At 33.9% G+C, this 13855-nt stretch overlaps 1 protein-coding gene across 1 annotated transcript in view; it reads left to right on the plus strand.

Annotated features, from left to right (window-relative positions):
- LOC125673009 (uncharacterized) overlaps positions 1–13855 on the plus strand; it is a 234695-nt gene that overhangs the window by 44118 nt on the left and 176722 nt on the right. The window contains exons 2-4 of the mRNA XM_056159224.1: positions 12971–13165; positions 13457–13564; positions 13672–13738. Of these exons, the coding sequence (XP_056015199.1) occupies positions 12973–13165; positions 13457–13564; positions 13672–13738 (368 nt within the window). The 5' untranslated portion in view covers positions 12971–12972. The remainder of the gene's footprint in view (positions 1–12970; positions 13166–13456; positions 13565–13671; positions 13739–13855) is intronic.

Below are 13855 nucleotides of genomic sequence, written 5' to 3' on the forward strand. Positions count from 1 at the left end.
TGTTTTAACCCCATCTCGAAGATAACATTGAAAAGGATGAAATAATTCATGCAATTTTCCCCAGATAATGCCTTTTGAAAATTTAACTTTCTTTTAATCGAACTAGAATATATATTTGAACTTGAATTTCATTTTAGTTGTTTATCTGGTATAATATATAAGTATGCCGAAGATACACAGCAAAACAAACACCCCCAAGGTTTATGACCCTAGTAAGATAAATAAACAGATTTATTTCATAGCATATGGAAAAGATAAAAGGCTAACAGAGACATTTTTAAAAAAATGAAATCAAAAGCTAACACCGCTATTAATTTAAATGATAATATACTTGTATTTAGATTAATGATAAGCGATCAAACGTTTTCTCCTAATTAAGATTGTAGTTCTGTGGTCACTAAGTCTTTGTTAGTGAGGAAAAACATATCAAACACAAAATTTGTGTGAGGGTAAATTCCAATTATTATAAAGATAAATTGAGGAAAATCAGATGAGTGTGTTTGAGGGATAGGTATCAATAGCTGCCTTAATAAACTTTGCACTCTGTCTTCCTTGTTAAATAAATTCCATATCCAACTATGAAGCAGTGGATATCAGATCTGTATTTGAGCTACCCCTTTAATGTGAAATGGTTTTACCAAGGGCGTGAAGAGAAAAGCACAATGATCGATCCCAATTGCAAAACACAATCATATACATGTTTATGATGAAGTCCTTTGATAGGAAATGAGAATGATTGCAATGTAAAACTTATACGGTACCAATATTAATGCACCAGATCCACATTTCGACAAAAATGTCTTTTTGGTGATGCTAAACCGAAATGTTTGAAATCCGAAATAACAGAAAACAGAAAAAGGGCCCCAAGAGCTATTTTAGGGGAAAACAGAGTGCCAAATAAAGTGGAATCAAATTCGCCTAAGGATAAGAGCTATGCATGAGGGAGATAATCCTTTATTTTGAAATGAATTTCTAAATTTTATCACAGCAATTAAATATACATCCGTATTTTCAAACTAGTAACGAAGTACTTAGCTACCGGACTGTAGAGACCCTCGGGGACTAACATTCCACCAGCAGAGGCGTCGACCCAGGGGTCATAATGTAAAACTTATACGGTACCAATTTTGATGCAATCTAAATAATTGAATCACTTAAACACGATATATTTTATCTGATTTTGAATTTTAGAATACGTGCTCACTGTTCGCCTATCAATTTCGTCTCTCTACCAATATCGCAAAAGCTGAAATGTAAACAGACAACTGTTTTGTATGATTTGGTTTAGAAACTGAATTAATTTTCTTCGAACATATATGGACTTTGTTATGTTTTATTTTTTGGCAGTAGCCTAGGCGCCTGCAACATTTTCTGTAGTTTTTTTATACATTAAGATTTCTTGTATACACCAACATAATTTATAAATATGGAATATTTTCCATGTCAGTACCATCTATAAAAGATAAAAATCATTATGATAAACCGAAGAAGAGGTTTTATGAAAGGTGTCTTAATTACTTCTTTGTTCGTTCGAATGAGGAGGTTATATTTTGCATGCAAGGTGAAGATAACGAACAGTGATCAATCTTATAAATGTTATAAGCAATGCAAAATATTTGGACAAACACAGACCTCTGGACACACCAGAGGTATAAATAGAGGTCATGTTCTACCTTTGCGTAACCCTTCTAGCATTTTCCTTCAGATACCTCATTGTTGAATTCAATAACGCTAGAGGCAATACTTCAGGTGGTTTTCAATCCAATGTTTCATGTCCACACTTTTGTTACAAATAAAAGCAATGTCTAATATTAAAATAACATAGTATTGCATGAATGGTAGGGACATATGAAGACCCACACTCTCATGCAATATATATACAGTATCAGTTCTCCCTATCCTTCTGTAGAATAATGATGTAATTCCAATACTAAGACTTTCCCAATTGTACACCATGACTTTCATCTTTGGAAGTTGATATTGACCACTGTTCGTTATCTTCACCTTCCATTACCCAACTCCGTATTTTATGTTCCTTATAGAGTTAGGAGATTGATCACTGTTCGATATATTCACCGTTCATTGATAAGATAAGACTACGATAAGTCTTGAGATGTTCTGTTAGGTTATAATATCATATATATATATATAAATTATCACGTGTTTCGTCTTGTGTCATTATTGTTTAACTTTAGCAAACATAATGTACATGCTTGTGTCCAAAATGAAATATATATTTGGTTTACTGGTTTGTAGTTTTACATCCCATTTTAGAATATATATATATATATATATATATATATATATATATATATATATATGGTACTCAGGGTCTCATCTGAAAGACCAGTGGAATCCATTTATATTTTTGGGCGCTTGGTGACAGCTCTATCTAACTTGATGATCGCCTTGGGTTTGACACAGCTGTTAATCGAACCCAGGAACTCACGGTTGTAAAATGAGCATCCAATCAACTAAATTATCGATACTACTTCAAATTCTGAGTTATAGAGGAATGGTTGGAAACTATGTACAAATGTGTTAAAGTTTCAAAATCTGCACTCGTTCTGCTTCAAAGATTATTGAATCAGTTTAGTAAGTAACACATTATATAGATATGCATAGATAAAAAAGCAAGCCTGACGAGGTCGAGGTGTATTTTGATGAGATTATAACAAAGAATAGATGCAGCGATGTGTGTCGCCGACAGATAGAAATAACATTTAAAAAAAAGGAAATATTCAGATCTGCTGTTTACCACGAATTGTGTAAGAATTAAATTCGTGAAATCAGGGTTAGAAATGGGTTTACTTGGACAAACTATTAGCTTGTTCTCTGTGTTTGTTGTAATGAAAAGGTTATATGCTTTTTTGGGTTGTTAGTATCAATGATCGGGAACAAATCAGCATACAGAGAGAAAAGCCAGGCGTCCCAAAACTGGGAATATTATGTTTTTTGTTATTTGAAAGAGTAGAACTGTCGGAAATTCACTGTCCTTTAAGACCAAATTTGTGAATGTTGCAATTTGTCATAATATTCTGTCATTTTTTTAAATCCACATAAAGAGATTTATACCGTCGCACATATCATTGACATTTTGTAATCTAAATAAAGTGATCACATGCATTCCTTTTTAATATATCATGAAGACATTTACAGGAAAATACCAGATTATTGTACCTGTAGCATATATAAATTTTACCTAATTAATTCTTGTTCGAGAATTACATATCAGAAAAAAGAAAACATTAAAACGGACGTGGGGTTTACGAACAAAATGTAGTTTAGTATAGTTATATCATCATTTGATCAAGAAAAATGGTTCGATATGTCAACTAGAATTAGGACACGTGACTTGAATCCTAGAACACGTTAGTAACTACAAGGACCACTGTTGTTATCATCATAGTAACTAAACAGCCTCGTTAGCAGTGTAAAAGACGGTACAAGCGTATAATGTTACCATGCTTTCTCAATGAATTGACATTTAATTCAGAATGAAGGTTAAGATGACAATATGTTTCTGCCTTTGCTTGCACGGCGAGACAACACCCAGCAGTCGTGCACAGGTAACTCTGAGTGTAATGGAAATGACACATTTCATTCATTATTTTTCTCAAGTTGATTCCCTTTATTAGCATGTCCAAAGCCCTCGACCACGCACCCCCAAACAATTTTACATGGTCTTCCAAATCCTTATTCGTTTGGGGGAGGGACGGGGATATCTTAAACCATAATCATAAATGTCTCAAAATATTTCGTCAAACTTCATTTTCTTAATGGGATGGGTGGTCGGTAGGGCTTTTATTTCACTAAATTAATGTTATCTTCCTTTTACATCAACAATAGTGCCGTCACCCACTATATATATATAGCAAATGATGATCATTATCAAATGAAATGTGGAACAGGCTTTATTCCCTCTACCCCAGTCCCTGTATGTGCATGCCATTGTTTATAAGTCTTTAAATATTTAAGTCTACAATTTCATTTTCTGATAAGTATTCAGTATATATCATTATTTTTTATTGAAATCATTAATACATTCTCATTTTATGTTTGCATTTCCTCCCTTCTTATGATGAAATGATTTCGATCATCCGTGTATTAATGCACGTTTTGCTAGAATGTATAAATTATTCCGTTTCGAATTGAAAATACGATATTTCATCAAAGATATGGGTCGTTGGGCCAACATGAAATTATTGTTAAGCAATTTTTCAAAATAATATTAAAAAGGCCCAGTTCTCTTTCTACTTATCATTCACTACGTCCGGTAAGCATGATACCCCGTAAGGAAAAAATGCATGAAAAATATGTAAAATTTTGTCGGAGTTTTGGCGTGTATTTATTACGATTTTTTAAATGCATAGAAACTTTTTGTTGTCACTCGTTTTAGGTCAAATTTTATATTTCTAGAATCTTGAATTTTAGTTTGTAAAGGTTATTTTAATAAATTTTACAAGCATGATATATCTTGAAGTAATGGACTATGTAATACAGAAATCAAAATTCCATGATAAGTATTCTCATTTGTCTCAATATCGCTGTAATAAATGAGGTATATAACGATGTTAGAAAAAATGGCTGTAATTGGTCAGATCATTAACATAATATCACATGGTGGGAAGCTAACAATTAAGAATTTGGCTAGTTTAAATGATATCCAGTATGTTAAAACTATTCCGCAGTTGTTCTGCTACGACGATTTCTGTTTAGAAAAAATATGGTGTTATGTTTGGATTTTCTAACTACATGTACTTTAAAATTTGTAATATGATCAAAAGATAAGTCAGAAGTATATGAATGTCGCCGTCAACAAATAAACTTGATGTATAATCCGGGCACGCTGTGGTGTCCTCTGTAAAATGAATGCGATGTATATATATATATAGATTGGTTACCGAGAACCGTGAATAAAATTGAATTTTGTGAAATCATCACTAGAAATAAACTTATTGATATTCAACTTGTAGTTCAGATTTACCTTCGGGAAAGACCGCTTTTTACATGTATCAAACTATGTACAAATGAATACCAAATATTTAACTCAAGAAGCGAAGATATGAAAAGAAGATGATAAATAGCAATTGAAACTAGATTATTTTGGATACGATGTTTACATGTAACTGTATCTCTAAAACATTCCCATAGAAATACATGCATGTAATATAGATTTTATCAAACTCGTATTGGAACAGCTGTGTTTTTCAGAAGCCTTCAATGTACATGTATAATGATCCGATCTTGTATATGATGGTTTTTTTTTTTACAGTCATGGTATCATACTGTACAGTAGGAAATTACAAAATATTGAATACTGATTGACTTATTTAACAAAGAATTTTTCATTGAAGTATATGGGAAGAACAAGTTTTACTAAAACGTTTAAAAAAGAAATCATATTTTCATACAAATCGCGCGGTAAAAAGTTAAATAAACTTTCTACTCATTAAAAATAGAATGAAATTAATCATTTTAAAGGAAGTGAACTAGATAATATGTATTGCATGAAAGGTGAAGATTGCATCCCCTCGTGTTTGCCCAACTCTGTATTTTGTATTGCTGATACATGTATGAGTTATCTTCACCTTTCATAATAAACATAAAAGAGCTCCAGAAACTAAATAGTGTGACCTGAAACTAATTTGATTGTTTCTATTACGAGATTGTATCAATTAAACACTCTAAATTAAAGGTTTATGGAGGTCATCCATTATTTCTGTGCTCTGTCATAGATGAGACACATTCATGTTGGTGACTCGGGCAGTGGTACATCAGATATTGGAATTGATTGGTTGGTGTCCCTCGGATTATCCTTCGAGATATCAAATATTTGTCGTATGTACAATCGTCAGATTGTCAGCTTTGGTACAGAAACCAAAATTCTTATACCCAAATTAAAGACTGTTATGTTCCTTTAAGAGATATATTTGATAATTCCTTTTCAGACCTCATGTGTTCAACCTCAAAATTGCAAAACTTGTGATATACTGATCACTAAAAATTCATTTAGTAGTAATTTAACTGGACGTAGTTTCTGTACCAAAACGTTTGATAATCTGACTTGTAAATCTTCTAACGTTGTCTACGCCATTGAGTGTAACCTGTGTGGCTTAATTTATGTGGGAGAAACCAAGGGTTCACTTAATAAAAGAATATCGGGGCACATATTTCAAATTAATAATGGTGGTAACCAACTTCTTTACAAGCATTTTAATGCACCGGACCACTCCATCTTGTCCATGAGGGTAAGGATTTTAAAAAAAAATTACCATCACACAAACAATCCTACATTAAGCACCCCTTTTCGTAGACAACGAGAAGATCACTGGATCAGGACCCTAGGCACTGCATTTCCATATGGATGCAATGATAATGTATATGATGTGGGAAATTTGACTAGTCCACAAGGAAATAACGTTAATGTGATGGGACTCTTTCCCAATACCCAAAGACGAAAACGCAGTCACGGACATCGTTCATATAAAAGACCAAGTATAAATGATGTCACGTTTGATTCACTTTTGCCTCACGTCAACAGACAATTGGGTCCACATCATATTCGTAGAAAACTTTACTCTATTCCATTGAGGGTTTTACATACGTTATTTGAAGAAGCTATGGCTAGTCTATACTTGGATTTTTCAACACCTGAATATAGACTTAACTTTATGATTATGGATGTTGCCTACCACAGGCTCTATAAACCAGCACGGACCATGGATGATATTCCTTCCAAATCATGCCGTCAGTTCCTTAAGCTCAAATTTACAAACAAAGGAATAGATGCCGTCAATATAAGCAACATTCTTCGTCATAAAAGGTTTCAGTCGTGTATTCCAACTTATTTCAAGTTCAAGTCTACACCCTGTATTTCCTACAGCTATACTTCTACTATTGCATCCAAACTTTTAAATTATAAACAAACTTTGCAGTGCTTAGATATAGACCATCTTATACGTAATCTACCAACATGTTCTTGTTCTTCATCTTCTTTCAACTACAGTCCAGCTGGACATGTCATTACTGGTGATGTTAATATAGTTGAAAATGAGGACCTCAAATCACTTATTCTTAAAGGTCCTAAATACAGAGAACCTCGGTCTTTTAATTTGCGACAGAACTTCATCTCTATTATGAGTTCTGTCGAAGATTATGCCAGACGATGGGCTAAATATGGAAAACAAGAACTTGATACATTGTCAGAATGGGTTAAAAGCATAAGAGGGATATTAAAATCCCGCATTAGACACATGAAAACAAAAGTACGTACCATCTATCCTTCTGTGTTTAGTAAACCAGAAATGATAAAAGAATTAGATAGGTTACATGAGGAATATGTTTTGGTTCCAGCTGACAAAGCTAGTAACAACATTGTCTTGGTTTGTAAGGCTCATTTTTACAACTGTATTTTAAACGAACTTGGCATTAATTCCACTTTTGGTAATCGTACTTATACTCCAACTGCCCTTTCAAAAGACGAACTTCTTCAAAACCATGCTTCAGTTTTAGACACATTTAATATTCCAGTCAATGGGTCGAATGAATATGAGTTACCGTACCTATACTGGATTCCTAAACTACATAAAAACCCTTACAAACAAATATACATTGCTGGATCCAGTAAGTGCTCTACCAAGCCCCTATCTTTGCTCCTCACGAAAATATTAACAGCTGTGAAGGAGAAACTTCAAACTTACTGTGCGACTACATATGCCAGAAGTGGTGTTAATCAAATGTGGATTCTAAAAAATTCTAAAGAACTTTTAGTAAACTTGAAATCGCAGATTTTTTCCCAAATCAATAGCATTAAAACCTATGACTTTTCAACACTATACACGACCATTCCTCACAATAAATTAAAGACTAGACTTTTTGACATCATAGACAGTTGCTTCTTCAACAAAAACGGAAAACGGAAATATTCATATCTAGTGATCAGTCATTCAAAAACTTACTTTGTTAAACACCACTCTGAATCCACGCACAAGTACTCTGAAGTTGAAATAAAAAATATGCTAGAGTTCCTCATTGACAATATCTTCGTGGTCTTTGGTAATCAGGTCTTCCAACAGTCTGTTGGAAAACCCATGGGCACGAATTGTGCTCCTTTGTTAGCTGACCTGTTTTTATATTCATATGAAGCAGAATTTATTCAAAAACTTCTACGTGAGAAGAAAAAATCTCTCGCTGTGACCTTCAATTCGACTGTTAGATATATCGATGACGTTTTGTCTATTAACAATGATAGCTTTCATTCATATGTCGATTTGATATATCCCTGTGAGCTGGAAATAAAGGACACCACAGAGTCGTCCACTTCTGCTTCATACTTAGATATTTTATTGAAAGTAGACATTAACGGCAAACTAACAACTCAACTGTATGACAAACGGGATGATTTCAGCTTCTCCATCGTCAACTTCCCACATTTATTTAGTAATATTCCATTATCACCTGCATATGGTGTTTATATATCTCAACTGATTCGATATGCAAGAGCTTGTTCTGGGTATAGTCAGTTTTTAAATCGAGGTAAGCTACTGACAAACAAGTTGATGGTACAGGGATTTCAACAGTCTCGATTGAAGTCAGCATTTCGCAAATTCTATGGTCGTTATAACGATCTAGTTCGTCAATACAACCTCGCATTGGGTCAAATGCTGTCTGACGTGTTTCATACCGATTGTTAAGCCGTTCTTGGCACACTGATTTTGACTGCGGATAACTCCGTTTACCTGATCAGGATATGGGGCTCACGGCGGGTGTGACCGGTCAACAGGGGATGCTTACTCCTCCTAGGCACCTGATCCCACCTCTGGTGTGTCCAGGGGTCCGTGTTTGCCCAACTATCTATTTTGTATTGCTTGTAGGAGTTATGAGATTGATCACTGTTCGTTATCTTCACCTTGCATTGATAAGGTTTTGGTGCAAGAAATGAAATCAAATCTAATAACAATGCAATGAGAAACAGAAAATAAACCCACACACTATATTTCAATATTCAAACTCAAATTTATCAGATTTTAAACCATATAATAATATGCTTATTCAAGATCTGTATCAGGGTCTGATGTTTCACGAAATCCTTCATAATTACAGTGTTGATTACAATATTGTTCCTCTTTGTTAGTCACAACATATGACGTTAAAATTACTCTCATTTCCCCCCAAGAGGCTTACCTCGTCTGACCCACTTTGATAAACTATCTGTAGGTTAAATATCTTTATTACATGTCTGCAACAGAATTGGTTCTGTCTACTATTACATGTGTTTGTAATTGGAAATACTTGCATACAGTGGAATGTTATGTTTAGATTTTAATACATGTGAATACAGAATGTATTTTTCAATTTTGCATTTTTCTTACTTGTTAAATAGGTCCTCTGGGGCTCTTCCTCTCTTGATACATAAATGTAAGCTTATCAATTAGAACAGGGTACAGAGTCAAACTACGGGTGTTGAGAAGTGCGCTTTCTGTCTATATCCATGTAATATGACACAAAATGTTCAAACTCACGACAACAAAGATACCCCTTCAATGTACATAGCTACAATTTTCACAAGCACACCAGTCAAGGAAAATTCCACTCACATTAAAACCAACAGCTAGTGAAAAAAGATCATTCTCAGCAACAATTTCTTCCTTTCTAACATTAAGTTCAAACTGATGTCCCACAACAAGTTCATTCTCTGCTGAATAAGCATTTCAAAAATATTATTACATTTAAACGTATAATGGATTCGAACAAGTAATTTTTTCTAAGAAAATAATGTTCCTTTCTAAGAAATATTGATAAAATATGCTTCCGACCAAATGACTAGTTCAATCTAAAACTGGATATGTTGCCCTTCTCCATACTCACGCGTGTCTTAACACATATATTACCCATTACTTTTATATAAAATACTCAATATCTGTAAACAATTGTGTAATTGTGACGAAAACACAATGCGTCCCACTGACATCAGTGTTGCCCTCTAATGGATGCTAAGAGATAACCCTGCAGGGAGGTACATGTGATGGTTTTTGTTTTGATAAGGGAGCTTCCAGTGATTGAAAATATTCAATAATCTTGATACATTATCTCCCTACTGAACTAATTATTTTCATAATCTATCGTATACATCATAATGAGAAACCTAAACCCGTTGTTACATATTCATGCTCACTACTTTTAAAGGGGGATGGACACGATTCAGGATGGACATTTTCAAATTTATTTCTTTTTTCATTTTTAATGCTTAGAATTCTTAACTAAGGTATTTCTAATGGTTAGCAAAAAATTGGATGTTAGTTGTCGAGGTGCTTGGGAGATACAGAGCTCACAAATTATTTGTTATGTAAACAAGGCTCATACCATGTTTTTGTTTACATGGGCTAAATATACTAGTAAAGTTTAATTTAAAGCAGATTTGTTCAATTTTCAGGTTTGTTCTAAACACAGTTAAATAGTTTCTAGTGTTTGGCACATTTAATTTTGTTTTAACATGCAATTGTCTGCTAAGTAATGTAGATGTACACAAAACCATGGTGCTAGCCTTGTTTGTATACATATAACAACGAATTGTAAGTGATGTATATCACCTGTCACTCAACTACTGATCTTCAAATTTTACTTGATCATTATAAATATTATAATTAACCCCCCAAAAAGGAAAAACCCCAAAATATCATACAGTCTCTTCACGGTCGTGGGCGGAGCTAATCTATTATCATTGTATTTTACCTGGAATTTACCTGTCCAAGAGAGCAGGGTAAGTATTGGCTGTTATTGTTATCAAAAGACCTCTCTGGGGTCCCTCCAGACCCAGTTTCTGCAGATGTCTCTTCGCCTGACATATGTTGTTAAACGTTTGAATGACAGGTTGCCTACCATTGATCACCATACAGGTAAACTTCGGGGATGTTAACTCAAAATTGTGTCATTAAGCGTTGTAAACAAGAAAAATGGAAAATAGAATTGAAACTTTTCAGCTCAAATCGTGTCAATGCCCTTTAAGGAACATTTTGTTTTTAGAAAATTGAATTTGTCTTATTTTACCAAGGGTAGATATGTCTTTCAAAACGTCGGAAGCGCAAAACACATCTTTTTTATATCGGAGATGAACAACGCCATGCACTTGAACGGAAAATTTAGTGACTGTTTCTAGTATGGTATTTCCATATCTAGACAGAAAGCAATGCATCATTACAAATGACTGAGAGTCAGCTTAATATTTGAAGAGAATGACATTGTCACCTGCTACAACCGGCAAAAACTGAATATGAATTATGAAGGCCTGCTCAGATATTCTTTGAAGAAGTAAATCCTAATATTCAGTCGAGTTAAGTTTGATGCCTTTGTTTACAAGCAAGTCCACGCTACGATTAAAATGTTTTGATAATGTTTATGGGAACCCATCTGCAATGAATACACTATACCATGCACGAAATACGTAATGATAATTGATGATAGACATAAAAAACAAACACATACAATTATTGCTTACCATGACAGTTTCCGAGTCTTCTTCTATCCTGTCATTGAAGTCATTACATACTATTTTTCAAACGATCACTTGATGTCAATTAGCACATCACACACACATACATAAAATAAAGCATTCACAATATTTTCTTTCTCAGAATATTGTTACAGAAAATATAATTTGATATGATATATGTGCTTGAATGATTATTTGAAAGAACAAAGTTTGCAAATTATCAATGTATTTAATCATTTCCATACATACATACGTCATTCGTTAACTATTATTGGAAAACGTAAGGTAGACACTGATTCTAATTACGAATTACTCCGTTTACCTGGTCGGAATTTATTGTACACGGCGGATGAGATTTGTCGACAGGGAATACTTACTCCTCCTACAAACTGTTCCCACTTTTGGTATAACCAAGGATGTTTGATTGCCCAACTCTTTATAGAAGTTATGAGATTGATCACTGTTCTCTATTCTCGCCTTTTCACTTAGCACAGCCAATGCTCTGTAATAAAGTCAGGAACAAATTGTATTATCTATGTAAGATTAAATATTTCAACAAGGCATACCCCCCTTCATTGAAAGTATTAATTTAGAATTTCGCGATGCAGAGACAAAATATACATGGTCGCTCTAAGTCTTTCGAGCAAGCTTCCGGCCTTAAAAAGAGTGCGTTTTTTCGTCCTTGATATACAGAAACATAAAGGATCCTTTCTGCTAAATAACAAGGATACAGTATTGTATCACACTGAGATACAGAAGTATTACATTGGAATGTATACGTCAACAATGGAAATATACTTTGTACGAATGGATGTATACAATATCAATAAATGTCTATCTAAATATGTTAAAACGGGGACCTCCTGCCTTATCGAGGTAGTTATTGATGCGTATCATATAAAAATGTGGTATAAGAAATGAATTAATGACTATGTGGAAGTAGTGTCACAAATGTCGAAACAACACATACTACATTTTGTAACATCAAATTGAAATATTGAAGACTCAACGGGAAACTCTTTGGAAAAACAACTGCTCTAAATTCTTTAGACTGCAATGTACAGGGAGGCATCCTGGAGAAATATTTGATGGAAACTCTTTTAGGGGGATAACAACTCTGCTACGTTCCTTATGCATGAGCATTGCAACCAAGAGCATGAAGGCAATCCCAATTTACATACTCTTATTCAGTCATGGGGTTTAGGAAATACACTAGGATGGATAACGTATGGGTAGAAAATATGAAATGGATGTCCCCTATTCTGTATAAATACATTGCATTTTCTAAGCAGCGTAAAGGAAAATGGGAATTTTAACAATTTGAGTAGAATGATAGTAAGTATTATTTTTAGATGAATGATTGAATAAGTCAAATACTACTGCTTTATTGTCATTTATCATACTAATTGTATCTATTTATTCCAAATTGATACCATCGATTCTGAATTTCTGAGCATAATGTTTAGGTTTTCTATTCAGGTATGTCTTACAGTGGATATGGTCACGTGGTTGAGTCATGTCCTCTCAATGAGACAGAGTTTAAAGCAGCCGCGACCAGACTGAACTGTGCCGTCGATACGAATAAAAATAATCAGTATACATGTGTTCCTAAGTTTGATTTGACGGCGATAGTAGAGTTCTGCTACAATTACACAGTGGCATTGTACCCGAAAGGTGAGTACAAAATCAAAAGCAATGCCAAAATTGAAAATTTTCTATTTATCACTATAATTCAAAGTGGTATGTTGCGTTTATTATTGCGATATTCAGATGCATGTATTTTATGTATGTATGTATTCAGATGCATGTACTTTAACGATATCGGAGAATTGACAAAAATATATTCTGTTTATACATATGTTGATGTTGAAAATTGACGCTTTTTGGAAAACATACTCACTGCTCCATCATCATATACACGCGTACATCAATCTACGTTAATATATTGCCCTTTCTTTTAATCAGGCAATTGTCTAGGGGAAATAAAGAATGGACGCCTGGACACAATCAACTGTAGTAAATTCACGGATGGTTGTCCAAATGACTATTACACAGGAAATGAACTGTATAGATGTTAGTACATTAAGTAACGATTACTTAGTGAAATATACAGACACAATGCAATCATTATAAATGTCCATTAGATTCATACCCTCACATACATTATTTTTCTCTTTTAGTTCCGGCTTGCTTCCAACTCAATACAGAACGGCGGTGTTTCTTTGCAGACCCCTCTTGTCCGAACAAGTAAGTAATCAGTTATGTTGAGCGTGCATTACGTCAAATTAGCGAATGTTCAAGTAATTGTAGCAACCTCAATAATTGAAAATACTTTTGAGGTTATGTTTGCATTTACCTACATGT

The sequence above is a fragment of the Ostrea edulis genome, chromosome 3 (genome assembly GCF_947568905.1).
Source record: "Ostrea edulis chromosome 3, xbOstEdul1.1, whole genome shotgun sequence".
NCBI classification, from domain to species: domain Eukaryota; kingdom Metazoa; phylum Mollusca; class Bivalvia; order Ostreida; family Ostreidae; genus Ostrea; species Ostrea edulis.